Source organism: Ranitomeya imitator, chromosome 3 (assembly GCF_032444005.1).
Source record: "Ranitomeya imitator isolate aRanImi1 chromosome 3, aRanImi1.pri, whole genome shotgun sequence".
Classification (NCBI taxonomy): Eukaryota; Metazoa; Chordata; class Amphibia; order Anura; family Dendrobatidae; genus Ranitomeya; species Ranitomeya imitator.
This window is the reverse complement of record NC_091284.1, coordinates 664,371,993-664,399,521: the sequence shown is the minus strand read 5'-3', so window position 1 is coordinate 664,399,521 and position 27,529 is coordinate 664,371,993. Positions and strand designations below refer to the sequence as shown.

Here is a 27,529-nt window from a genome sequence, read left to right as displayed (position 1 = left end):
TGAGATGCCTGCGTGTGTTTATATACTCACATCTATAGGATATATATGATGTTTTAATGTAGATAAGATTACAAAGTGAAGTTTATGTTCGATGATAGCAGTGGTTTTCCTAGAAATAAGAAATAAATAAAATAGCAGTGGTGTTAGATTAGCGTATGTGAAATACAAGCAATATAAGTCTTCTTTTTGTAAGTCATTCAGATCTTACTATTGACAGTTTTCACATTAAAGGGTATTCTTTACAGCACCTGAGCAGCATGATGTGGTGCACAGACCCTGATTCCAGCAGTGTGTCATTCACTAGGCTGCTTGCTGCAGTCTTGATAAAATCACTGTTTTACCTGCTGCTGATCTACGAGCCGACGCTGCCCCCATGATTGAAACAGGAACGCTGTTGGGGGAAGGGGGGGGGGATAAATTAAATTTTTTCCCCGCAACATTTGTTTAAGTGCGGGTGCCAGGCACGGTAATAACGCTATTAACCTGCAGAGTTTTGTTGGAGTTTTTTTTTTTCTGGTGACCGATTCCCTTTAAATGAACCAGACAAATGTATCTATTTCTGATAAAGCATATACATCTCACAATCATGGAGTTCACGTAATTCATTCTTCTCTTTTCTGGCTTATCCCGTAAATTGACTGATGATTTTAGAAATACATTGGGAATAAGGTGTTAGATTGTGTTTTCTAACTATTTATATTACTGTCAGTTTGTCTGGAAGTTGTAGTTCTTCTGGAGAACCAACAACTGGAATAAACATACCCTTGTGCTGTTTTTATGATCGTGTTCTTTGGTGATGTGTAGATTTGCTCGCTAACCTTCTGCTATACACTGATGAATACGTTTTCATTCCCTTTCTTGCTCATTTCATTTTATTCTGGTGACCGAAATAGTCCCAATACTTAATGGTTGATCTTATTGGATTATATTCCCTTCCTCCACTGGTTTTACCTTGCTGATCCGGTGCCTGAGTGGCTCCCCTGCCATATTGCATGTATGCCTCCGGCTCGCCCTCCATTGCAGAGCATTGTGGATGGCAGAACCGCAGATCATTGAAGCATTTCATGCCACAAAGCAAATCTAAGCACTTACGTCCCTTTATCCTATTGTGTTGCCTCTCTTTATTACATTTATGTAGGCTTACAAAACACTGATCAATGGAAAAATATTCAATGTCAATGGGCAAAGAAATCATTACAAGGAGCACGTTATTAAAGACATGTAACATAATGAATTGATTACATAACAACGTTTAATACCTCATAGTCCTTTTTAGAACAACCATTAATTGAAGGCCGTTTTTGTCTTTTGCATTTAAACCTCATTGTATCGACTTGCGGCAATCGTACCTGGACTTGCAGAGTTCATAGGTCAGCCGGCCGCGGTGACACTGATCGCAGCCAACTAAGATCTCATTGAATCCACCAGCCCCTGCCTTCAGTCCACATGGCAAGATCATGGCCGCCCATGATAAATGTCACCTTTTGGCCTTTCTGTTGGACTCTTTGAGATTAGGTGATTCTTTTTTTGTCTGATGAGACTAAAACTGGACTTCCTATTCATTATTAAAAATGATGTTTTATGACGCATGATGGTAAATTTAATGCAGCAACTAGAGGGGAGTCTTGTAGGAAAGCCGACTGGAGTCTGTAGTGAAGCAGAAATAGGGGCAGTGACTTTAAAGGGATTGTCTTTACCTGCTAAAGCCTCTATTGCTTTAGTGCCAATGACCCATTGCTGTCTGTAGGAAGTCAAGTAGGTGGAGCTCCTCATTTGTACAGACGTGCTGGCGAGTCCTCCTCCGAACTGATCCATGCTGCTCATGAGCCGGATGCTGGTGCTGGACGCCCCCAATGACTGAGGCCTCATTCACAGATTCAGGATTTTCATCTTGCATAAAAACAGTTTTTCATCAGTGTTTGGTCAGTGTCACTTTTTACCATCAGTGTTTTTGATTGATGTTTTTCTAAGAAAAGCTAAATAAATAGCAACGCTTCTCCTATCCACTACAATGTTAAAATGTGAAAGGAATTGCACACAGATGACAATGTTCTATCCATGAATTTTCATGAATGCAATGACTTGTATATGTTAATTCTGATCCAAAATAGATGTGATTAGTATCATAGAATTTAATGGTTGTGTTCTATATGTGAAACTTATGGAGCTGCCGTAGCTGTCAGCAGGTTATTATTAATATGTCAGCCTCAGGTGGGACCCTTATTAAATGCCATTCAGGACAAAAGACTGTTGTATATATTTCAAATGCTATTTGTCCTATTAACCTCTCCTGCCAGGAGGTCTTCATGTGGTGCTCTGATTAGGTATCCATATGTGTGGCATCTGACAGGCCACTGGTTATCATGACAGCTGTGGACCTGCTTACTCACCCCTGTTGCTGCCATATTGGTCTTTTCGTGAACCTGCCATTCTCTGCATCTAGGTCTTCATCGGACATGTTGCCATTGAAATGCCAAAGGAGGGGACTACCAAGGAGTCTATGTACTGGACTAAGATTAGCAAAAAAGAAAATAAATTATATATATATATATATATATATATATATATATATATATATATATATATATATATATATATATATATATATATATATATATATATATAAATATATATATATATATATTCCTAAATTTTGACATACCGTAATTGCCCAGCATGACTTGTCACCATGCAACTTATGCTTTCCTTAGCATCGTTTCATTTAATATCCCTACCGCCTCCTGTACGGAGATCAATCCTATTGGTCTTTTCCTTAATGAGATGGTTCAGTGGATCCTGCATTAAGCAGGACGTCGGACACGATGACCCTGGTGGTCCCGTCTAACTCTAATATTCTAGGATTCTAATTTCTGCAGCCTTTATTCTCTTTTGTTAATTGTAAACCCCTATGCTATTTACCTGTTGTGATTTTTTTTTTTCATCATGGCAAATGCTGATCAGTCTCACAGAAGGCCATCGGTGCTCGAAGTCATGTCATTTTTCCTTTGCACTGGACACAGATGGCTAAAAAGTCATCATGCCTCATAGAAAACTGCTTTCATCACTCATAGTGGAGGCTGAACACCAGTGTCTGCACAGAGGGCAATCACTGAAAGACGTGCCGTCTTATTCCTCATAACATGACGGTTGACTCTATATATAATTGACCTTTTTTGTAATTTGATGTATCTTTAACCCCTTACCGGCATCGGACGTACTATACCGTCCGATGCCGGCTCCCCTGCTTTGATGCAGGGCTCCGCGGTGAGCCCGCATCAAAGCCGGGACATGTCAGCTGTTTTGAACAGCTGACATGTGCCCGTAATAGGCGCGGGCAGAATCGCGATCTGCCCGCACCTATTAACTAGTTAAATGCCGCTGTCAAACGCAGACAGCGGCATTTAACTACCGCTTCCGGCCGGGCGGCCGGAAATGAGGTCATCGCCGACCCCCGTCACATGATCGGGGGTCGGAGATGCTTGTATATTGTAACCATAGAGGTCCTAGAGACCTCTATGGTTACTGATCGCCGGTAGCTGTGAGCGCCACCCTGTGGTCGGCGCTCACAGCACACCTCCATTTCTGCTACATAGCAGCGATCAACAGATCGCTGCTATGTAGCAGAGGCGATCGAGTTGTGCCTGCTTCTAGCCTCCCATGGAGGCTATTGAAGCATGGCAAAAGTAAAAAAAAAAAAGTTAAAAAAAAATGTGAAAAAAATAAAAAAAACATAAAAGTTTAAATCACCCCCCTTTCGCCCCAATCAAAATAAATCAATAAAAAAAATATCAAATCTACGCATATTTGGTATCGCCGCGCTCAGAATCGCCCGATCTATCAATTAAAAAAAAGTATTAACCTGATCGCTAAACAGCGTAGCGGGAAAAAAAATTCGAAACGCCAGAATTACGTTTTTTTGGTCGCCGCGACATTGCATTAAAATGCAATAACGGGCGATCAAAAGAATGTATCTGCACCGAAATGCTATCATTAAAAACGTCATCTCGGCACGCAAAAAATAAGCCCTCAACCGACCCCAGATCATGAAAAATGGAGACGCTACAAGTATCGGAAAATGGCGCAATTTTTTTTTTTTTTTTTTTTTTTTTTTTTAGCAAAGTTTGGAATTTTTTTTCACCACTTAGATAAAAAATAACCTAGTCATGTTAGGTGTCTATGAACTCGTAATGACCTGGAGAATCATAATGTCAGGTCAGTTTTAGCATTTAGTGAACCTAGCAAAAAAGCCAAACAAAAAACCAGTGTGGGATTGCACTTTTTTTGCAATTTCACCGCACTTGGAATTTTTTTCCCGTTTTCTAGTACACGACATGCTAAAACCAATGATGTCGTTCAAAAGTACAACTCGTCCCGCAAAAAATAAGCCCTCACATGGCCAAATTGACGGAAAAATAAAGTTATGGCTCTGGGAAGGAGGGGAGCGAAAAACGAACACGGAAAAACGAAAAATCCCCTGGTCATGAAGGGGTTAAAAACCCTTCGCAGCTTCCACAGTAATTTATGCTCTGCAACATACCTATCCTCATAATGTGGGATTTGTTTAGATATGGACCCAAAAATTAGAGCAGACCTTTCATAATTAGTGGGTAATGCGGAAAGCGGAGCTCTATTTTTTTGGTGATTGGTGCGTGGACTGAACATGGGGTTCTGAATAGCCCCATTCTCAGGATCGCTGCGTGACTTATCCACCATCTTATGTATTTATTGGATACCTTGAGATATTGGGAGAATGCCTTTAAAGCGTATATGTGCTCCCTGCAGCACATTTTAAGCTCCTTTTGCTTCGTTAGCAGTCTAACAGTCCGGAACTAATCCGATTCTCTTGCTCTGTTTTTGAGTGGATAGTTGCTTTCATAAGCATTCTAGCAGCACTTTAGGTGCTGGAACTTCAGTGCAATCACTTTCCAGCATGCATTGATCCAATCATTAGTCCATGGCTTGCCTGGACTGAGAGCCTATATGCACTTTGTTAAACAGAAGAGTAGAAGTAGAAGGTCAAAACCTCCCTCCCATTTCCAGTAATGTGTCTTGGTGTCTCTACTTCTACTTGTGTTCCACGGACAATAAGTTGGATTGAAGGGAAACACCTAGTGGCCGTCAATTAGATTTTTCAGGTTTTGAACAACATAATTAAAAAAAATAGGATTTTCAGATTGCCTATTAAGCACATTCTCAAATTAGATCAAGTTGTCTCAAAGTACACGGACAATAAAAAGTTAGTCAGTGTTGTTACACAGTTGTGGCCAAAAGTTTTGGTACTGAATCACATTTTGGTTTTCAAACGTCAGTATTTTAAGATCTTTAGTCAGATGATTCTATGGTTACAATTATCAGCATTTAATAGGTTTTCATAGTTTTATTGACAAATACATGAAGTTTATGTAAGGGTACATGCCCATGACCATGAATTTCTGTGGGTTTGAGGCTGCTTATTTATGCAGTGTCAAATCTGCAGTGGCCAGATGTAGATGGGATTTCTAGGAACCCCATGCCCACTATGCATGAATGTGCGCTAGTCTCCACAAAATAAATTGACAATAAAATGACAACCAAAATTTGTGCAAGTCTGAACATTTTTGGCCGCAACTGCATATTAGGACTCTCCTGGTACGTGTCCGCTTCCTTGTTATTTACACACATTAATGGCTGAATTTGGCTGTTAGTATAATTTTACATCTCTGTAATGGTATGGATCGGTGTAATATCCATTGTTTCTCTCTTTTTTTTAAGTGATGTGTATGGACGCCAAGATAAATTTTGATTCCAATGCTGCATATAGACAAAAAGACATTTTTGATCTTCGAGATTGGTCCCAGGAAGATGAGCGAGACCAACAAGCAGCAAAAGCGGACCTCAACTACATTGGTCTGGATGGCAATATTGGATGTCTTGGTAAGTCCATTCACTTGTTTGCTGTATGCTATTTAGTATTATAATATTTTGTTGGATATAATGTGCCAGAAATAGATTAGCCATAAAATTAAATTGTGTGTAAAATAATAAATAAATAAATCCGCGCAATAACCAATATAGAAAACCCAAAAACTTTTACTGGACAATATATAAATACCTTACACATGTAAATATTGCACCTCCCCTATTTACCGTATATACTCGAGTATAAGCCGAGATTTTCAGCCCAAATTTTTGGGCTGAAAGTGTCCCTCTCGGCTTATACTCGAGTCAAGGTGGGTGGCAGGGTCGGCGGGTGAGGAGGTGAGGGCGCTGAGGCATACTTACCTAGTCCCAGCGATCCTGGCGCTCCCCCTGCCGTCCCACGGTCTTCTGTGCTGCAGCTTCTTCCCCTCTTCAGCGGTCACGTGGGACCGCTCATTACAGAAATGAATAGGCGGCTCCACCTCCCATAGGGGTGGAGCCGCCTATTCATTTCTCTAATCAGCGCTGCCGGTGACCGCTGATTAGAGAAAGAAGCTGCGGCACCGAAGACCAGCTGTGACAGGCAGAGGGAGCCGGACGTCGGGACCAGGTAAGTATGTAATAGTCACCTGTCCGCGTTCCAGCCGCCGGGCGCCGCTCCATCTTCCCGGCGCCTCCATCTTCCCGGCGTCTGCGCTCTGACTGTTCAGGTCAGAGGGCGCAATGACGCATATAGTGTGCGCGGCGCCCTCTGCCTGATCAGTCAGAGCAGAGACGCCGGGAAGATGGAGGCGCCGGGACCGGACGCCGGAACGAGACGCCGGGAGCTGCAATCAAGAGAGGTGAGTATGGCTTTTTTTTTTTTTTTTTTTACTGCAGCAGCGGCCATGGCACAGCTTTATATAGGGAACAATGAACGGTGCAGAACACTATATGGGGCACAGCTTTATATAGGGGACAATGAACGGTGCAGAACACTATATGGGGCACAGCTTTATATAGGGAACAATGAACGGTGCAGAACACTATATGGGGCACAGCTATAGGGAACAATGAACGGTGCAGAACACTATATGGGGCACAGCTATAGGGAACAATGAACGGTGCAGAGCACAGTATGGGGCACAGTTATAGGGAACAATGAACGGTGCAGAGCACTATATGGGGCAGAGCTAAAGGGAACAATGAACGGTGCAGAACACTATATGGGGCACAGCTATAGGGAACAATGAACGGTGCAGAGCACTATATGGGGCAGAGCTATAGGGAACAATGAACGATGCAGAACACTATATGGGGCACAGCTATAGGGAAATAATGAACGGTGCAGAGCACTATATGGGGCACAGCTATAGGGACAATCATGAACGGTGCAGAGCACTGTATGGGGCACAGCTATAGGGAAATAATGAACGGTGCAGAGCACTGTATGGGGCACAGCTATAGGGACAATCATGAATGGTGCAGAGCACTATGTGGGGCACAGCTATGGGGCAATAATGAACATGCAGAGCACTATATGGCACAGCTATGGGGCAAGAATGATCTATTTTTATTTTTGAAATTCACCGGTAAATGCTGCATTTCCACCCTAGGCTTATACTCGAGTCAATAAGTTTTCCCAGTTTTTTGTGGCAAAATTAGGGGGGTCGGCTTATACTCTGGTCGGCTTATACTCGAGTATATACGGTACATAAAATGGGTGTCAAAACAATATGCTATTGCTCTACACGGTGAAACCTCAACCAGAAACTAACATATGCACTATTATAAAGTCTATGTAGTTGTTACTGTTCAAATGGCCATATGATATATAGTCTATAGTCTTTGTGGGCCAGACTGCAGATGCCCGATCAGAATTGAAAAAACAGGAGACTGTGAGTCTATATTATGAAGAAGGGAGAGATCTCTCATGCACCATGGAAAACAGCGAGCAGACAGGCGAACGCAGCTGAGAGAAAATGAACTTTATTCTCCCTATCATCATTCGGTGTCAGGCATTGGGGCGGGGGCACAGCTGGTTCAGTCACCACTCTGAGAAAACAGAGAGGCCGCTGTAACCGGGCTCCTGCCCTGACTGACACTCCCTCTGTATTGGGGCTCAGCTGTCAGTCAGGGCCGGGGGCATGGTTACTGTGGCCGCTGTTTCCTGTCCTTGATGGGAGACCTCAAGAAGAAAAGTGTAGATGGAAGTGTCCCAGACCTGCCCTGGTAGCTGGAAGGGTATCTTACCTGGCACCGGAGAGTTTGGTCTGGAAGCGACACTCCAGAGCCTTAAATGGTTGATGCGGTAGGTGAGTGTGGGCAGCAAGAAGTCTGGGTGATCCACTGCTTACACACTGCTTGGGTCTGCGCACACGCATGGCTATGCACGTGATGGTAAGCCCTGTCGTGCTGTGCGCCAAGTGACTTCAGGAAGCCAGGGCATGGCATGTTTTGTGGTGCGCCCTGATGTTGCGTCATGTAGCCCAGCATTCCAGGCAGGTTACACAGGAACACATGATGAGGTCATGTGACATGTAGGAAATGATTTAACGTCCGGGGACGGTTGGAGGCGGGACGTTGTTGCATGCACTACATTTAAAAGAAAGCATATTGAAGTGAAGGTTGTGATGCTCCAGCTCTCTTCTATAATGGAGGAACAGTAGCAGCGAAAGCAGCAGCGTCATCAGAGGAGCGAGCACAGCGTTGGCAGTCGCACAAGTAAGAGCAGCAGGAAGACCAGCCAGAGAATCCAGGAAGGGACAACCCTGTGACCTGATCCAGTTACCAGAACCCAGTATCCTTGGATATCAGCTGGTGATGAGTGATCATCGAGAAAGTTCACTGTTGCTAATGGGTCCCCCTTGTTTGATTATTTTTAAGGAGAGGCCAAGGAAAGTGGTTGCAAAGTGTAAAAATTAAAAAAAAATGTTCGCTTTGCAAATCCCCCGTTACGGCCCCGACTGGAAGAAAAGTATGTGTACATATTGCATTCAAAAAAGAATATGCTAGGAGGCCCCTGATTTTGCTTTAAACCTAAAATCATTCATTAAAGCACAGGTCAAAGATTCCCTTTAACCCCTTTCCAACATCGGGCGTCATAGTACACTGATGTTTGAATCTCTCTCATTGATGTGGGCTCCGGCTGTGAGCTCACATCTTTCCCTGCACATGTCAACTGTTTTGAACAGCTGACATGTGCCTCTAGCAGCCATGGGTGGAATTGCGAGCCTGGGTCTAGAAGGAAGCCTTTGTAGAGATCACCGAAAAGGAAGAGGGCAAGGGGATTTTTTATCCTCCGCCCTTTCTGATAAAGAAAAAAAAATGGGTGGAAGCTTCAGAACGATTATTAGTTTAAAAGGCCTAAACCGTTTTTTGTTTTTTTTAATTCATCGTCCCTTCAAGATGGCATCAATAAGGACTGCTATAAGGCTCCTGTTCCCAGATGGCTACATGGTGGTATTCGATCTGAAAGATGCATACTACTATCTGCCGAATCATGTAGTCCATCAGAAATATCTAATTGAGGTTCTACCCATGGGAGGGGGCATGAGACATTTTCAATTCAGAGCCCTACCTTTTGCCATCTCTATGGCGTCAAGGGTGTTCACAAAAATTGTTGCAGAGATGATGGTTCATATTCGGGAGCAAGACACACTGATCATCCCATATCTTGAAGATTTTTTGATTATAGGGACTACAGCACAGCATTGCAGCACCCAGCTTCTAAGAGTTAGGACTATCTTAGCAGAGTTGGGGTGGCTCTTAAATCTGGAAAAATCAAGGTTAAAACCATTGAAAAGTGCAAACATTTCTGAGTCGCATTGTGGACTCGACAACCCAGATGTGTTTTCTCCCAGAAGAGAAGAAACACAAGATAATGTCCTTGGTTTACTCGGCAGTAAACAGGCCAAATATGTCTCTCAGGAAGGCTATGGCCCTTAGTTGGGTCCCTGAGATTATGCATGTCTGCAGTATTATGGGCTCAGTTCCATTTCCATTGGAAAGTGCTGAGACGGCAAAAGCGATTAGTAGGGCATTTGGAAGGAAAGATAAATCTCTTCTTGACAACAACAGACTCCCTGCTTTGGTGGTTAGAGAGAGAAATCTGTCAGCAGGTGTCCCCTGGGTACCTCCAATAAATGAAAGTATGTAGTCAAGGGTGTGTGGATGAACAGGAAGGAAAGTATTCCTATCCTTGAGGGTTGTCATGTTTGGGTATTATCAGACAACTACATGACTGAGAGTTGCAGGATACTCCGGTCAAATGGGAGCGCACAGGACACAGATGAAAGGATTACTTACTCTGGCCCACTCTCTGTATGCTGCCACCTGATGAAAACGGTGCTGTTCTGTCGAAACGCGTTGTGGATTTCAATAAACAAAGAAACTTTTAATCCTTTCATCTGTGTCCTGTGCGCTCCCATGTGACCAGAGTATCCTGCAACTCACTGTTTATTCCTCTCCTGAGGCACCCGGCAGGAGCTGCATCGGACCTTTCTCAATCAACATCTCCCCTGACAGCCAGCCTAGCGCTCTGTTAGCCTGTCTTCTCTATATCTATAACCACACGACTGTGGCATATTTAAATCATCAGGGGGAACAAGTTCTCGCTCCTTCTTGAAGACAGCAGGGGGCATTTTCTGTATGACAGTATAACACCACTCTTCCCTGACAGAACTATACATACAGGGGAAAGAAAAGTACAAGGCAGATTTATTGAGTCAGAACCAGAAAAGGCAAGGGGGAATGTTCCCTGAATCCCGCAATATTCAACCAGGTTGTAGATAGGTGGGACGTTCCAAAAATAGAGCTATTCGCCAACAGGAGGAACAGCAAAGTGGACAGATTCTGCTCTTTCGATCCAACAGAAAAAGGCTTATGCAGTGGACGCTTTCCAGATACCATGTGAGGCCGGCCTAACCTATGCCTTTCCTCCCATAGTGATGGGACCATCACTTCTGATGAAAATCTGGGAAGATCGGGCAAAGGTGATATTAATAGCTCCATTTTGGCCCAAGAAACCATGGTTTTATTGGAAGAGGCAGTTGTCGATTTCAGGTCCTTGGATCCTATTGGAGAGATCCGGATCTGCTCTCCCAGGGCCCAGTTTATCACCCACATATTTCGGGTCTCTATTTGACAGCCTAAATTTTGAGAGGAAGTTATTGACAGGCCAGGAGTTCTCCCAGGGGTTGGTATGTACCCTTTTGAAGAGCAGAAAGCCTGTAGCCACTAAGATATATGGTAGAGCAGGAAAGAAATTCCTATCTAGTTCAGGGGAGAAATTTATTGGATAAGTCCCAATAAGATCTATACTATAATTTCTCCTTACACAACTTACGGTTGAGGTTTCAGTTTTGGGGGCACTGTACAATTGTAGTCTCGTAGCCAATAGTTGGATTGTGTGGTTTATCAAATCCTGTCATAGATCTAGACCGATCCCTAGTCCAAAGATTCCTCCTTGGGATTTGAATCTAGTTCTAGAATCTCTGACGTAAAGGGCCTTTGAGCCCTTACAGGAAGCTTCCATCAAAATCTCACCATTGATGTCATAATACTTGAAAGGTTGACATTAGCTCGTAGGATCAGTGATATTCAGACACTGTTAGTAAATCCCCCATAAACTCATGTGCTGGAAGATAGCGTGGTCTTGAGACCTGACCTGGCCTACCTACCAAAGGTGGCTAAGAAGTTCCATATTACTCGGGAGATTTTCTTCCCTCTTTTTGTAATGCACTAAAAACCCTAAGAGAAGAACAGTTCCATACATTAATGTCAGAAGAGCCCTAATTAAATACTGTATTTTTGGGACTATAAATTTCACTTTTTCCCCCCAAATTTTGGGGGAAATGGTGGTGCATCTTATAGTCGGAAAGTACTTAACAATTACCGTGGTGGCAGCAGGAGTCGGGCAATACTTCCGGTGGTCCGACGCTGCAGGGCGATGATCTCACTCCCATCCCTGCCTGGTGTGGCAGGTTCGGTGATTCTCTGTGGTGCGGGGGCTCCGGCAACATTTTGTGAAAGCCTGGAGCCTCCGCACTTCCATTGCCTTGATGCTATGGCCTCTGGGAAAATGGCCGCCGGAGGCGGCGCATGTGCACATTAAGATCTTGGCACCGAGATCACATTGCCGAGATCTCAAACTGCACATGCGCCGCCTCCGGCGGCCATTTTCCTGGAGACCACCGCATCGCAGCAATGGATGTGCTTGGGGCTCCGGGCTTTCACAAAATGTCAGCGGAGCCCGTGCACCACCAAGCACCACTGAACCAGCTGCACCAGTCTGAGTAATATCATTGCTGAACCACCAAATACCCCCAGTGACTCCGCTCCACCAGCGCTTCCGATTCCCCCAGGGTAAGCTGAATTCAGGACTGTAAGATGGACCCTCATTCGACCCATTAATTTTTTCCCCCTATTTTCCTTCTGACAATTTGTGATGCGTCTTATGGTCCAGTGCGCCTTATAGTCAGAAAAATATGGTATATAGAAACAACCAAAGGGTGGAGAAAAGCCCAATCATTATTTCAGGGGGCTAGGAAAGAGCTTAATGTCCCAAAGAGCACATTAGCAAGGTGGATTAGGGAGGCCATAGGTATAGATTATTCAGGCAGTAGTGTGTGTCAGGAGTCATTAAAGCTTATTCAACTCAAGTGATTGTGACTTCTTGGGAAGAGAAGGTGGAGGTATCAATCAACCAAATATGTAAGGCAGCCACTTGGTCCTCTTTTTCAACTTTTTATAGGCTCTACAGGCTGGATTTATCCTCCACAACTGATCTAACCTTTGGTAGAGGGTTTCTGCAAGCAGTCGTCCCTCCCGAAGGTGGATAGTTATCCTATATAAATCTCTCAGGTGGTGCTGTCATGGTTGAAGGGAAAAAAATAGTATTTGCTTACTGGTAATGGGATTTTACAGAACCCATGACTGCACCCTTATATCACTCCACCCTTATCGCTGGTTGTGGGTGCATGTTTTCAGGTGGAATGATTTACGTTTAAAGTGGTGTTAGTTTGGTGTAGGTATGTACTAATGATTGTTTGGAGGTTTTCTCATTCTCCGTAAACCAACTGATGCGAAGGAGAGGTGCTTCCCATTTATTTCAGTGGGTTGGGCTCTCTCAGGTAGTGCTGTCATGGGTTCTCAAAAATCCCATTACCAGAAAGTACCGTAACTAAGATCCCCCCCCGCCCGCTGCATTCGGCTATGTGCAGGCGCCAGACAGCATGATAACCCTATTAGCCTGCCGTTTATCCCCATATCTGCAGGTTAATTGCGTTATTTCTGGTGACAGGTTCTCTTTAAAGGGGTTATGTAAAACCTAACTTAATGTACAGGGTGGGCCATTTATATGGATATACCTAAATAAAATGGGAATGGGGCGGTCCGGTCCGATGGATGTCGCAGGTCCTGGTCCGGCGCCTCCCATCTTCTTGCAATGCCGCCCTCCTACGTGCTTCATGGCTCCCCGACATAGAGCTACTGCGCAGGCGTACTTATCTGCCCTGTTGAGGGCAGAGTAAAGCACTGCAGGCCTCTCTGACCTTTCCCGGCGCCTGCACGCTGCAGTACTTTACTCTGCTGATCTCCAACCCATATTCCTTAGAGATCACAAATTGAAAGATATATTCCCAGAACTACCTCTTCTCTCCTATAAACAGCCCCCTAACTTAAGGAATCTGCTTGTCAGAAGTGTCCTCTCATCACCATCAGTGACTGGCACATTCCCCTGTAACAATAAAAAATGCAAAACGTGTACCCACATATTACCAAAAAGTATAGTCCGTGTACCAAATACAAATCAGGACTATAAGGTCATGGGCTCCTTTTCTTGTACATCCTCCAACGTGGTGTACATGATACAATGTACCCACAGTCCCCACAGTCCCTATCCCTATTGCCTTTATACACTTGCTTTGGCAAAACTGATGCGTATTTGGTCCTGCCAATAAAGCTTCTTTGAATCTTGAATCTTGAATCAATGTACGAGGTGCCCTAGAAGTATTAATATTGGGGAAACTATGCAAAGACTACTAACTAGGATCAATCTACACAGACACACAATCAGGAATGAAATGGACACACCGGTGGGAAAACATTTCTCTGGACCTGGACACAGTATAACAGATTTAAAATTCTTAATACTAAAAGGTAATTTTAAGGACCACATGGAAAGAAAAATTTGGGAATACAAACTAATGAATATGTTTAATTCATTGACACTAGGACTCAATTTAACACCTGGATTTATGAGTCACTACATGGATACAATTCACACCTCCACCAGAAGGACTCCAGATAACTAAGAGTACCGTCACACAGTGGCACTTTTGTCGCTACGACGGTACGATTCGTGACGTTCCAGCGATATCCATACGATATTGCTGTGTCTGACACGCAGCAGCGATCAGGGACCCTGCTGAGAATCGTACGTCGTAGCAGATCGTTTGGAACATTCTTTCGTCGCTGGATCTCCCGCTGTCATTGCTGGATCGGTGTGTGTGACACCGATCCAGCGATGTGTTCGCTTGTAACCAGGGTAAACATCGGGTTACTAAGCGCAGGGCCGCGCTTAGTAACCCGATGTTTATCCTGGTTACCATCGTAAATGTAAAAAAAAAACAAACAGTACATACTTACATTCCGGTGTCCGTCAGGTCCCTTGCCGTCTGCTTTCCGCAGAGCGGTGACTGCTGTGCTGTGCTTTCACTTTACGGCCGGCAGTCAGTCAGTGCGGGAAGCAGACGGCAAGGGACCTGACGGACACCGGAATGTAAGTATGTGCTGTTTGTTTTTTTTTTACATTTACGATGGTAACCAGGATAAACATCGGGTTACTAAGCGCGGCCCTGCGCTTAGTAACCCGATGTTTACCCTGGTTACCCGGGGACCTCGGCATCGTTGGTCGCTGGAGAGCTGTCTGTGTGACAGCTCTCCAGCGACCACACAACGACTTACCAACGATCACGGCCAGGTCGTATCGCTGGTCGTGATCGTTGGTAAATCGTATAGTGTAACGGTACCCTAAGAACATTGTTCCCACTGCCTCTCCATTTGTAAGAAAATGCCTAATTTGATTACCTTGGCTTATCTATGGATTCATCACACTTCCCACCCCCTATGTCCTGCTATAATATTCTTTAAGGCTGTGTGCACGCGTAGCAGATTTTTTGCGTTTTTTTTTTTGCGGTTTTTCGCTATAAAACCACGGGAAAAAAAAAGCTCACATTAAGCATCGTATTTAATAGAATGCAATCCGCATTTTTTGTGCACATGCTGCATTTTTTTCCTGAGCGGATTCGCATTCCAGAAAAAACCGCAGCATGTTCATTAAATTTGCGGAATCGCGGGGATTCCGCACACCTAGGAATGCATTGATCTGCTTACTTCCCACATGGGGCTATGCCCACCATGCGGGAAGTAAGCAGATCATGTGCGGTTGGTACCCAGGGTGGAGGAGAGGAGACTCTCCTCCACGGACTGGGCACCATATAATTGTTAAAAAAAAGAATTAAAATAAAAAAAATTGTGATATACTCACCTTCGATGGCCCCGGAGTCTTCCTGCCCCTCAGCGCTGCACGCGGCCGCTTCCTTTTCCTGTAGATGGTGTGTGAAGGACCTGCGATGACATCGCGGTCACGTGACCGCGACGTCATCGAAGGTCCTGCACACACACCATCTATAGGAACGGAAGGCGCTGAGGAGATCGGCTGTTTGCGGTAGGTGAGTATAACCATTCTTTATTTATTTATTTTTTTAACATTCTATCTATCTAAAAGTTGGTCACACTTGTCAAACACTATGTTTGACAAGTGTGACCAACCTGTCAACCAGTTTTCCAAGCGATGCTACAGATCGCTTGGAAAACACTAGCATTTTGCAAGCTAATTATGCTTGCGAAACGTTAGTTTTCTGCGGGAATATGCATGCCAATTCCGCATGCGATATACCCGCGGCAGGAGGCGCAGAATTGCTGCGGAAATTTCCGCGGCAATATTGCAATGTGTGCACTTAAGGTACCGTCACACTAGACGATATCGCTAGCGATCCGTGACGTTGCAGCGTCCTCGCTAGCGATATCGTCCAGTGTGACAGGCAGCAGCGATCAGGCCCCTGCTGTGCTGTCGCTGGTCGGGGAAGAAAGTCCAGAACTTTATTTGGTCGCTGGACTCCCCGTAGACATCGCTGAATCGGCGTGTGTGACACCGATTCAGCAATGTCTTCACTGGTAACCAGGGTAAACATCGGGTAACTAAGCGCAGGGCCGCGCTTAGTAACCCGATGTTTACCCTGGTTACCATCCTAAAAGTAAAAAAAACCAAACACTACATACTTACCTATCGCTGTCTGTCCTCCAGCGCTGTGCTCTGCACTCCTCCTGTACTGGATGTGAGCGTCGGTCAGCCGGAAAGCAGAGCGGTGACGTCACCGCTCTGCTTTCCGGCCGCTGTGCTCACACAGACAGTACAGGAGGAGTGCAGAGCACAGCGCTGGAGGACAGACAGCGATAGGTAAGTATGTAGTGTTTGGTTTTTTTTACTTTTAGGATGGTAACCAGGGTAAACATCGGGTTACTAAGCGCGGCCCTGTGCTTAGTTACCCGATGTTTACCCTGGTTACCGGCATTGTTGGTCGCTGGAGAGCGGTCTGTGTGACAGCTCTCCAGCGACCAAACAGCGACGCTGCAGCGATCCGGATCGTTGTCGGTATCGCTGCAGCGTCGCTAAGTGTGACGATACCTTAAGCCTAAATGTTGTGCTTGTTTCTTATTAATCTATTTGTAATCTTGCCTGAAGAAGGAGCCACTGTGCTTGCAAACATATTATTTTCTGGTTAGCCAATAAAGGTATCACTCCTAGAATACTTCTGTCATCATTGGGCAGAAAAATATTCACATCGATATGTTTTCTCCGAAATGCCAGGGAGTTTCACAGGAAAGCAATCATGTAACCAGGCTCTGATTCATGCTGACAGCTTTTTATGTGTGATGTGAAATTGATGTGTCTTCCCAGCAGAGGAGAGCAGCGCCGACCTCTATATTGCTGTATATAGGAAAAATCGCAGTCTCCTATGATTACTAGCCACAGGCTGGCTTTCATTAGAGTGCCATCATGACAAGTTCGGATGTCTTCAGCAGGCTGTCGTAGCAATCCATCAGAATTGGTATGGCCAATGGGCAGTTAGAACAGCATTGACAGCGGCATTCAACAGGTTATCAGAGCTCTGATCCGTGCATGACTGTTAGGCTGGGTTCACATTGCGTCAATGGCAATGCACTGATGGCATCCGTTACACAGCGGCACTAACGCAATGTAACGGATGTGTTAGCGCACCCATTGACTGCCACTATGTAGCGCATCGCTAACGCATTTCATAATCGGCATGCGTTAGCGATGTGCCGTCATTCTGTGATGGACCCTCGGACGCAGGCTGCAGCGTTTCCGTGTCCGTCACCGATAGCATAGGTGGAGCTTCTGCGCTATCGCGACCACATAACGCGATCTTTAAAAGACACTAGTGTTGGTGCAGTCCGTTTAACGCATGCGTTGAACCGACTACACCAATGCGATGTAAACCCTGCCTTAGAAGTAGATGATGGCTAAAGGCTGAATAACACAGCCATACTCTGCCAGCAAAGTTGCTTGCTCAGCCGCTGCTCACGCATCAGTCATGGCATGGAGCTGACATATGATGTAACTGTTAGTGATGAGTGAGCATGCTCACATAAGGTGTTATCTGGGCATGCTCGAGTGCTAATAGAGCATCTTCAGCGTGCTCGAATAATATGTTTGATTCACCGTGGCTACTTGTCTTGCAGCTGTTAGGCAGCCGCAACACATTAAGGGATTGCCTGTTATATTTATCACTAGCTATTGAACCCGTTCTACGCCCGGGTGGCGAGCATTTATATTGGTATATGGTCTCCATCCTGGTATGTGCTGCTCCATCCTGCGTCCCCGTTCTGTCATGTGCTGCTGCCATCCTGCATCCCCGTTCTGTCATGTGCTGCCCTATTCTGTCATGTGCTGCTCCCATCCTGCGCCCCCGTTCTGTCATGTGCTGCTCTCATCCATATGCCCCATACGCTGCTCCATAAAGGTTTATGGCCCCCATCAGGTGGCGTAAGTAACAAATAGCTGTGGCATGAAGTGCCACAGCCTCATGGCACAGCAATTTGTTACTTAAGCTACCTGATTCTTTTCTGGCGCCATTGTCTTGCTCCTCCTGGTGCCGGAATCGGCGCCTGAACAGTCCGCGCTTTGCGGCGCCATTTTCTTGAAGACACACTGCTGTGTGTCTTCAAGAAAATGGCGCTGGAAAGCGCGGACTGCGCAGGCGCCGATTCCGGCACCACGAGGAGCAAGACAATGGCGCCGGAAAGGAATGGCGTAAGTAACAAATTGCTGTGGCGTGAAGTGCCACAGCCTCATGAAACAGCAAGTTTTTACTTGCGCTATTCCTTTCGGGCACCATTGTCTTGCTCCTCTTGGTTCCGGAATCGGCGCCTGCGCAGTCCACGCTTTCTGGCGCCATTTTCTTGAAGACACACTCCTGTGTGTCTTCAAGAAAATGGCGCCGGAAAGCGCAGACTGCGCAGGCGCTGATTCCGGCACCAGGAGGAGCAAGACAATGGCGCCTGAAAGGAATAGCGTAAGTAAAAACTTACTATGGCGGCGGATTATTTGCATAATCAGGGCGCAAATATGTAGACGGCGTCCCCGTGCTCCCGACCCCCTGCTCTCGGCGGCATTTTTTCTATAATGTAACGATAGGAGCATCGCGCCTGCGCAGTCTATTAAGGCTTCGGACAGAGTGACGCTCCCAGCGTTATATTATAGATGCTTGGATAAAGCCTTATTAAAGGACGTTCGTTCATCACTAGTTATGACCTTAGATTTCCCCTTCTTTTTGAAGCACTGATCTGATTTTTGATGGATTAATTAAACTGGACTTTAATGATATATTTGGTGTCGGATTACCCTCCACCACCCCTGCCCCTCCCCTCTTTATTCTTAACCCCTTCCCGACCTGTGACACAGCGTATGCGTCATGAAAGTCGGTGCCAATCCGACCTGTGAAGCATATGCTGTGTCACAGAAAGATCGCGTCCCTGCAGATCGGGTGAAAGGGTTAACTCCAATTTCACCCGATCTGCAGGGACAGGGGGAGTGGTAGTTTAGCCCAGGGGGGGTGGCTCCACCCCCCCCCCCCCCCGTGGCTACGATCGCTCTGATTGGCTGTTGAAAGTGAAACTGCCAATCAGAGCGATTTGTAATATTTCACCTAAAAAACTGGTGAAATATTACAATCCAGCCATGGCCGATGCTGCAATATCATCGGCCATGGCTGGAAACACTTATGTGCACCCACCCCACCCCACCGATCGCCCCCCCAGCCCTCCGATCTGTGGTCCGCTCCCCTCCGTCCTGTGCTCCGCTCCCCCGTCCTCCTGTCCGCTCCCCCCGTGCTCCAATCACACCCCCCGTGCTCCAGTCAACCTCCCCCGCACTCCGATCCCCCCCCCCGCACAGCGATCCCCCCCCGCACAGCGATCCCCCCTCCCGTGCTCCGATCCACCCCCCCGCACAGCGATCCCTGTTGTGAATTCTGTGGCAGAGCTCCCTCCTGTGGTCACAAGTGGTACTTCGGCTGATTCTCTCTGGGAGCTTCCGTTTGTGGAGGAAAGTGGTACTGCTGCTTCTGAGTTTCCTCCCTCAGGTGATCTGGTGAGGTCGTTAGGTGCTTCTCTACTTAACCCCACCTAATGCTTTGATTCATGCTTCCTGTCAATGTTTCAGTGTTGGACTTGTGTTTCTCTGGATCATTCCTGTGGCCTGCTGCTCTGCATAGCTAAGTGCTTCTTTGCTATTTGTTGCTATTTTTTCTGTCCAGCTTGTCTATTTGTTTTGCTGGAAGCTCTGGGACGCAAAGGGTGTACCTCCGTGCCGTTAGTTCGGTACGGAGGGTCTTTTTGCCCCTTTGCGTGGTTTTCTTTAGGGTTTTGTGTAGACCGCAAAGTTATCTTTCCTATCCTCGTTCTGTCTAGAATATCGGGCCTCACTTTGCTGAATCTATTTCATCCCTACGTTTGTCTTTTCATCTTACTCACAGTCATTATATGTGGGGGGCTGCCTTTTCCTTTGGGGTATTTCTCTGAGGCAAGGTAGGCTTATTTTTTCTATCTTCAGGCTAGTTAGTTTCTCAGGCTGTGCCGAGTTGCATAGGTAGCGTTAGGCGCAATCCACGGCTGCCTCTAGTTGTGTTTGGAGAGGATCAGGGATTGCGGTCTGCAGAGTTCCCACGTCTCAGAGCTCGTTCTATTATTTTGGGTTATTGTCAGATCACTGTATGTGCTCTGACCTCCATGTCCATTGTGATACTGAATTGCCTTTCATAACAGTACAGGAAGCCAAAAGTACTAATGATTCTCAATAGAGGGAAAAAAGAAGTTCTGAGACCATTTTTTTTTCTTGGCTTTGTGTTTTGTCTTTTTTTTCCCCTAGACATTTGGGTGGTAGAGTACACAGGTGTAGCGATGGACATTAGAAGTCTGTCTTCATTTGTGGATCAGCTCTCGGCAAGAGTACAAAAGATTCAAGACACTATTGATCAGAAATCTATGTTAGAACCAAGAATTCCTATTCCTGATTTGTTTTTTGGAGATAGAACTAAGTTTCTGAGTTTCAAAAATAATTGTAAGTTATTTCTGGCCTTGAAACCTCGTTCCTCTGGTGATCCAGTTCAACAGGTTTTGATTATTATTTATTTTTTGCGCGGCGACCCTCAGGACTGGGCATTTTCTCTTGCGCCAGGAGATCCTGCATTGAGTAATATCAATGCGTTTTTCCTGGCGCTCGGATTGCTTTACGATGAGCCTAATTCAGTGGATCAGGCAGAAAAGAATTTGCTGGCTCTTTGTCAGGGTCAGGATGAGATAGAGGTATATTGCCAGAAATTTAGAAAATGGTCAGTGCTCACTCAATGGAATGAATCTGCGCTGGCAGCTATGTTCAGAAAGGGTCTCTCTGAAGCCCTTAAGGATGTCATGGTGGGATTTCCTATGCCTGCTGGTTTGAATGAGTCTATGTCTTTGGCTATTCAGATCGGTCGACGCTTGCGTGAGCGTAAATCTGTGCACCATTTGGCGGTATTACCTGAGCTTAAACCTGAGCCTATGCAGTGCGATAGGACTTTGACCAGAGTTGAACGGCAAGAACACAGACGTCTGAATGGTCTGTGTTTCTACTGTGGTGATTCCACTCATGCTATCTCTGATTGTCCTAAGCGCACTAAGCGGTTCGCTAGGTCTGCCACCATTGGTACGGTACAGTCAAAATTTCTTCTGTCCGTTACCTTGATCTGTTCTTTGTCATCATATTCTGTCATGGCGTTTGTGGATTCAGGCGCTGCTCTGAATTTGATGGACTTGGAATATGCTAAGCGTTGTGGGTTTTTCTTGGAGCTCTTGCAGTGTCCTATTCCATTGAGAGGTATTGATGCTACGCCTTTGGCCAAGAATAAGCCTCAATACTGGACCCAGCTGACCATGTGCATGACTCCTGCACATCAGGAGGATATTCGCTTTCTGGTGTTGCATAATCTGCATGATGTGGTCGTGTTTAGGTTGCCATGGCTACAAGCCCATAATCCAGTATTGGATTGGAAATCCATGTCGGTGTCCAGCTGGGGTTGTCAGGGGGTACATGGTGATGTTCCATTTTTGTCAATTTCGTCATCCACCCCTTCTGAGGTTCCAGAGTTCTTGTCTGATTACCGGGATGTATTTGATGAGCCCAAGTCCGATGCCCTACCTCCGCATAGGGATTGTGATTATGCTATCAATTTGATTCCTGGTGGTAAATTCCCAAAAGGTCGACTGTTTAATTTATCTGTGCCTGAGCACACCGCTATGCGCAGTTATGTGAAGGAATCCCTGGAGAAGGGGCATATTCGCCCGTCATCGTCGCCATTAGGAGCAGGGTTCTTTTTTGTAGCCAAAAAGGATGGTTCGCTGAGATCTTGTATAGATTATCGCCTTCTTAATAAGATCACTGTTAAATTTCAGTACCCCTTGCCTTTGTTATCTGATTTGTTTGCTCGGATTAAGGGGGCTAGTTGGTTCACCAAGATAGATCTTCGTGGTGCGTATAATCTGGTGCGAATCAGGCGAGGCGATGAATGGAAAACTGCATTTAATATGCCCGAGGGTCATTTTGAGTATCTAGTGATGCCATTCGGACTTGCCAATGCTCCATCAGTGTTTCAGTCCTTTATGCATGACATCTTCCGAGAGTACCTGGATAAATTCCTGATTGTGTACTTGGATGACATTTTGATCTTCTCGGATGATTGGGAGTCTCATGTGAAACAGGTCAGAACGGTTTTTCAGGTCCTGCGTGCTAACTCTTTGTTTGTGAAGGGATCAAAGTGTCTCTTTGGTGTGCAGAAGGTTTCATTTTTGGGGTTCATCTTTTCCCCTTCTACTATCGAGATGGATCCTGTTAAGGTCCAAGCCATCCATGATTGGACTCAGCCGACATCTCTGAAAAGTCTGCAAAAGTTCCTGGGCTTTGCTAATTTTTATCGTCGCTTCATCTGCAATTTTTCTAGTATTGCCAAACCATTGACCGATTTGACCAAGAAGGGTGCTGATTTGGTCAATTGGTCTTCTGCTGCTGTGGAAGCTTTTCAAGAGTTGAAGCGTCGTTTTTCTTCTGCCCCTGTGTTGTGTCAACCTGATGTTTCTCTTCCGTTCCAGGTCGAGGTTGATGCTTCTGAGATTGGAGCAGGGGCTGTTTTGTCGCAGAGAGGTTCTGATTGTTCAGTGATGAAACCATGCGCTTTTTTTTCCAGGAAGTTTTCGCCTGCTGAGCGGAATTATGATGTGGGCAACCGAGAGTTGCTGGCCATGAAGTGGGCATTCGAGGAGTGGCGTCATTGGCTTGAAGGAGCTAAGCATCGCGTGGTGGTATTGACTGATCCTAAGAACCTGACTTATCTCGAGTCTGCTAAGCGTTTGAATCCTAGACAGGCTCGTTGGTCGCTGTTTTTCGCCCTTTTTGACTTTGTGATTTCGTACCTTCCGGGCTCTAAAAATGTGAAGGCGGATGCTCTGTCTAGGAGTTTTGTGCCCGACTCTCCGGGTTTATCTGAGCCGGCGGGTATCCTCAAGGAAGGAATAATTGTGTCTGCCATCTCCCCTGATTTGCGGCGGGTGCTGCAAAAATTTCAGGCTAATAAACCTGATCGTTGTCCAGCGGAGAAACTGTTTGTCCCGGATAGGTGGACAAATAAAGTGATCTCTGAGGTTCATTGTTTGGTGTTGGCTGGTCATCCTGGAATCTTTGGTACCAGAGAGTTAGTGGCTAGATCCTTTTGGTGGCCGTCTCTGTCGCGGGATGTGCGTTCTTTTGTGCAGTCCTGTGGGATTTGTGCTCGGGCAAAGCCCTGCTGTTCTCGTGCCAGTGGGTTGCTTTTGCCCTTGCCGGTCCCGAAGAGACCTTGGACACATATCTCTATGGATTTTATTTCAGATCTTCCCGTCTCTCAAAAGATGTCAGTCATTTGGGTGGTCTGTGATCACTTTTCTAAGATGGTCCATCTGGTACCCTTGTCCAAGTTGCCTTCCTCCTCTGATTTGGTGCCGTTGTTCTTCCAGCATGTGGTTCGTTTGCATGGCATTCCAGAGAATATCGTTTCTGACAGAGGTTCCCAGTTTGTTTCGAGGTTTTGGCGAGCCTTTTGTGGTAGGATGGGCATTGACTTGTCTTTTTCCTCGGCTTTTCATCATCAGACTAATGGCCAGACCGAACGAACCAATCAGACCTTGGAAACCTATCTGAGATGCTTTGTTTCTGCCGATCAGGATGACTGGGTGTCCTTTTTGCCTTTGGCTGAGTTCGCCCTTAATAATCGGGCCAGCTCGGCTACCTTGGTTTCGCCATTTTTCTGCAATTCTGGGTTCCATCCTCGTTTCTCTTCAGGACAGGTTGAGTCTTCGGACTGTCCTGGTGTGGATACTGTGGTGGACAGGTTGCAGCAGATTTGGACTCATGTAGTGGACAATTTGACCTTGTCCCAGGAAGAAGGCTCAACGTTTCGCTAATCGCAGACGCCGTGTGGGTCCCCGACTTCGTGTTGGGGATCTGGTTTGGTTATCTTCTCGTCATATTCCTATGAAGGTTTCCTCTCCGAAGTTTAAACCTCGTTTCATTGGTCCTTATAGGATTTCTGAGGTTATTAATCCTGTGTCTTTTCGTCTGACCCTCCCAGATTCTTTTTTCATACATAACGTCTTCCATAGTTCATTGTTGCGGAGATACGTGGCACCTATGGTTCCATCTGTGGACCCTCCTGCCCCGGTTTTGGTGGAGGGGGAATTGGAGTATATTGTGGAGAAGATTTTGGATTCTCGTGTTTCAAGACGGAAACTCCAGTATCTGGTTAAATGGAAGGGTTATGCTCAGGAGGATAATTCCTGGGTTTTTGCCTCTGATGTCCATGCTCCCGATCTTGTTCGTGCCTTTCATGTGGCTCATCCTGGTCGGCCTGGGGGCTCTGGTGAGGGTTCGGTGACCCCTCCTCAAGGGGGGGGTACTGTTGTGAATTCTGTGGCAGAGCTCCCTCCTGTGGTCACAAGTGGTACTTCGGCTGATTCTCTCTGGGAGCTTCCGTTTGTGGAGGAAACTGGTACTGCTGCTTCTGAGTTTCCTCCCTCAGGTGATCTGGTGAGGTCGTTAGGTGCTTCTCTACTTAACCCCACCTAATGCTTTGATTCATGCTTCCTGTCAATGTTTCAGTGTTGGACTTGTGTTTCTCTGGATCATTCCTGTGGCCTGCTGCTCTGCATAGCTAAGTGCTTCTTTGCTATTTGTTGCTATTTTTTCTGTCCAGCTTGTCTATTTGTTTTGCTGGAAGCTCTGGGACGCAAAGGGTGTACCTCCGTGCCGTTAGTTCGGTACGGAGGGTCTTTTTGCCCCTTTGCGTGGTTTTCTTTAGGGTTTTGTGTAGACCGCAAAGTTATCTTTCCTATCCTCGTTCTGTCTAGAATATCGGGCCTCACTTTGCTGAATCTATTTCATCCCTACGTTTGTCTTTTCATCTTACTCACAGTCATTATATGTGGGGGGCTGCCTTTTCCTTTGGGGTATTTCTCTGAGGCAAGGTAGGCTTATTTTTTCTATCTTCAGGCTAGTTAGTTTCTCAGGCTGTGCCGAGTTGCATAGGTAGCGTTAGGCGCAATCCACGGCTGCCTCTAGTTGTGTTTGGAGAGGATCAGGGATTGCGGTCTGCAGAGTTCCCACGTCTCAGAGCTCGTTCTATTATTTTGGGTTATTGTCAGATCACTGTATGTGCTCTGACCTCCATGTCCATTGTGATACTGAATTGCCTTTCATAACAGATCCCCCACCCCGTGCTCCAATCCACCCCCCGTGTTCCGATCCACCCCCCCCATGCTCCGACACCCCCCCGTGCCCTGATCTCCCCCCCTTATACTTACCGAGCCTCCCGGTGTCCGTCCGTCCGTATTCTTTCCTGGGCGCCGCCATCTTCCAAAATGGCGGGCGCATGTGCAGTGCGCCCGCCGAATCTGCCGGCAGGCAGATTCGTTCCAGAGTGAATTTTGATCACTGAGATAGGTTATATCTCAGTGATCAAAATAAAAAAAATAGTAAATGACCCCCCCCCCCCTTTGTCACCCCCATAGGTAGGGACAATAAAAAAAAATAAAGAATTTTTTTTTTTCCACTAAGGTTGGGGTAAGAACTAGGGGTAGGGGTAGGGTTAAGGGTAGGGGTAGGGTTAGGGTTCGGGATGTGCACACGTATCTGATAAATCCGCAGTGCTAAACCGCTGTGGATTTACCGCGGTTTTTCTGTGCATTTCACTGCGGTTTTACAACTGCGATTTTCTATTGGAGCAGTTGTAAAACCGCTGCGGAATCCGCAGAAAGAAGTGACATGCTGCGGAATGTAAACCGCTGCGTTTCCATGCAGTTTTTCTGCAGCATGTGTACAGCGATTTTTGATTCCCATAGGTTTACATTGAACTGTAAACTCATGGGAAACTGCTGCGGATCCGCAGCGTTTTCCGCAGCGTGTGCATATACCTTTAGAATTAGGCTATGTGCACACGGTGCGGATTTGGCTGAGGATTCACAGCAGTGTTCCATCAGGTTTACAGTACCATGTAAACATATGGAAAACCAAATCCGCTGTGCCCATGGTGCGGAAAATACCGTGCGGGAACGCTGCGTTGTATTTTCCGCAGCATGTAAATTCTTTGTGCGGATTCCGCATCGTTTTACACCTGTTCCTCAATAGGAATCCACAGGTGAAATCCGCACAAAAAACACTGGCAATCCGCGGTAAATCCGCAGGTAAAACGCAGTGCCTTTTACCTGCGGATTTTTCAAAAATGGTGCTGAAAAATCTCATACGAATCCGCAACGTTGGCACATAGCCTTAGGGTTGGGTTGGAATTAGGGTTGTGGTTAGGGGTGTGTTGGGGTTAGGGTTGTGATTAGGGTTACGGCTACAGTTGGGATAAGGTTTTTTACATAGTTATTACATAGTTATTAAGGTTGAAGGAAGACTATATGTCCATCTAGTTCAACCCATAGCCTAACCTAACATGCCTTAACATGTTGATCCAGAGGAAGGCAAAAAAAACCCATGTGGCAAAGAGTAAGCTCCACATTGGGGAAAAAAATTCCTTCCCGACTCCACATACGGCAATCAGACTAGTTCCCTGGATCAACGCCCTATCAAGGAATCTAGTGTATATACCCTGTAACATTATACTTTTCCAGAAAGGTATCCAGTCCCCTCTTAAATTTAAGTAATGAATCACTCATTACAACATCATACGGCAGAGAGTTCCATAGTCTCACTGCTCTTACAGTAAAGAATCCGCGTCTGTTATTATGCTTAAACCTTTTTTCCTCCAAACGCAGAGGATGCCCCCTTGTCCCTGTTTCAGGTCTATGATTAAAAAGATCATCAGAAAGGTCTTTGTACTGTCCCCTCATATATTTATACATTAAAATAAGATCACCCCTTAGTCTTCGTTTTTCCAAACTAAATAGCCCCAAGTGTAATAACCTATCTTGGTATTGCAGACCCCCCAGTCCTCTAATAACCTTGGTCGCTCTTCTCTGCACCCGCTCCAGTTCAGCTATGTCTTTCTTAAACATCGGAGACCAGAACTGTGCACAGTATTCTAAGTGTGGTCGAACTAGTGACTTGTATAAAGGTAAAATTATATTCTCCTCATGAGCATCTATGCCTCTTTTAATGCATCCCATTATTTTATTTGCCTTTGTAGCAGCTGCCTGACACTGGCCCCTGAATATGAGTTTGTCATCCACCCATACACCCAGGTCTTTTTCATTGATGGTTTTGCCCAGAGTTTTAGAATTAAGCACATAATTATACATCTTATTACTTCTACCCAAGTGCATGACCTTACATTTATCCCCATTAAAGCTCATTTGCCATTTATCAGCCCAAGCTTCTAGTTTACATAAATCATCCTGTAATATAGAATTGTCCGCCGCTGTATTGATTACCCTGCAGAGTTTAGTGTCATCTGCAAATATTGAAATTCTACTCTGAATGCCCCCTACAAGGTCATTAATA

General features: G+C 45.7%; 1 protein-coding gene across 1 annotated transcript in view; it reads left to right on the top strand.

The window, feature by feature from the left end:
* SUCLA2 (succinate-CoA ligase ADP-forming subunit beta) overlaps positions 1-27,529 on the top strand; it is a 148,595-nt gene that overhangs the window by 75,686 nt on the left and 45,380 nt on the right. Inside the window, exon 7 of the mRNA XM_069758283.1 lies at positions 5,752-5,913. Within this exon, the coding sequence (XP_069614384.1) occupies positions 5,752-5,913 (162 nt within the window). The remainder of the gene's footprint in view (positions 1-5,751; positions 5,914-27,529) is intronic.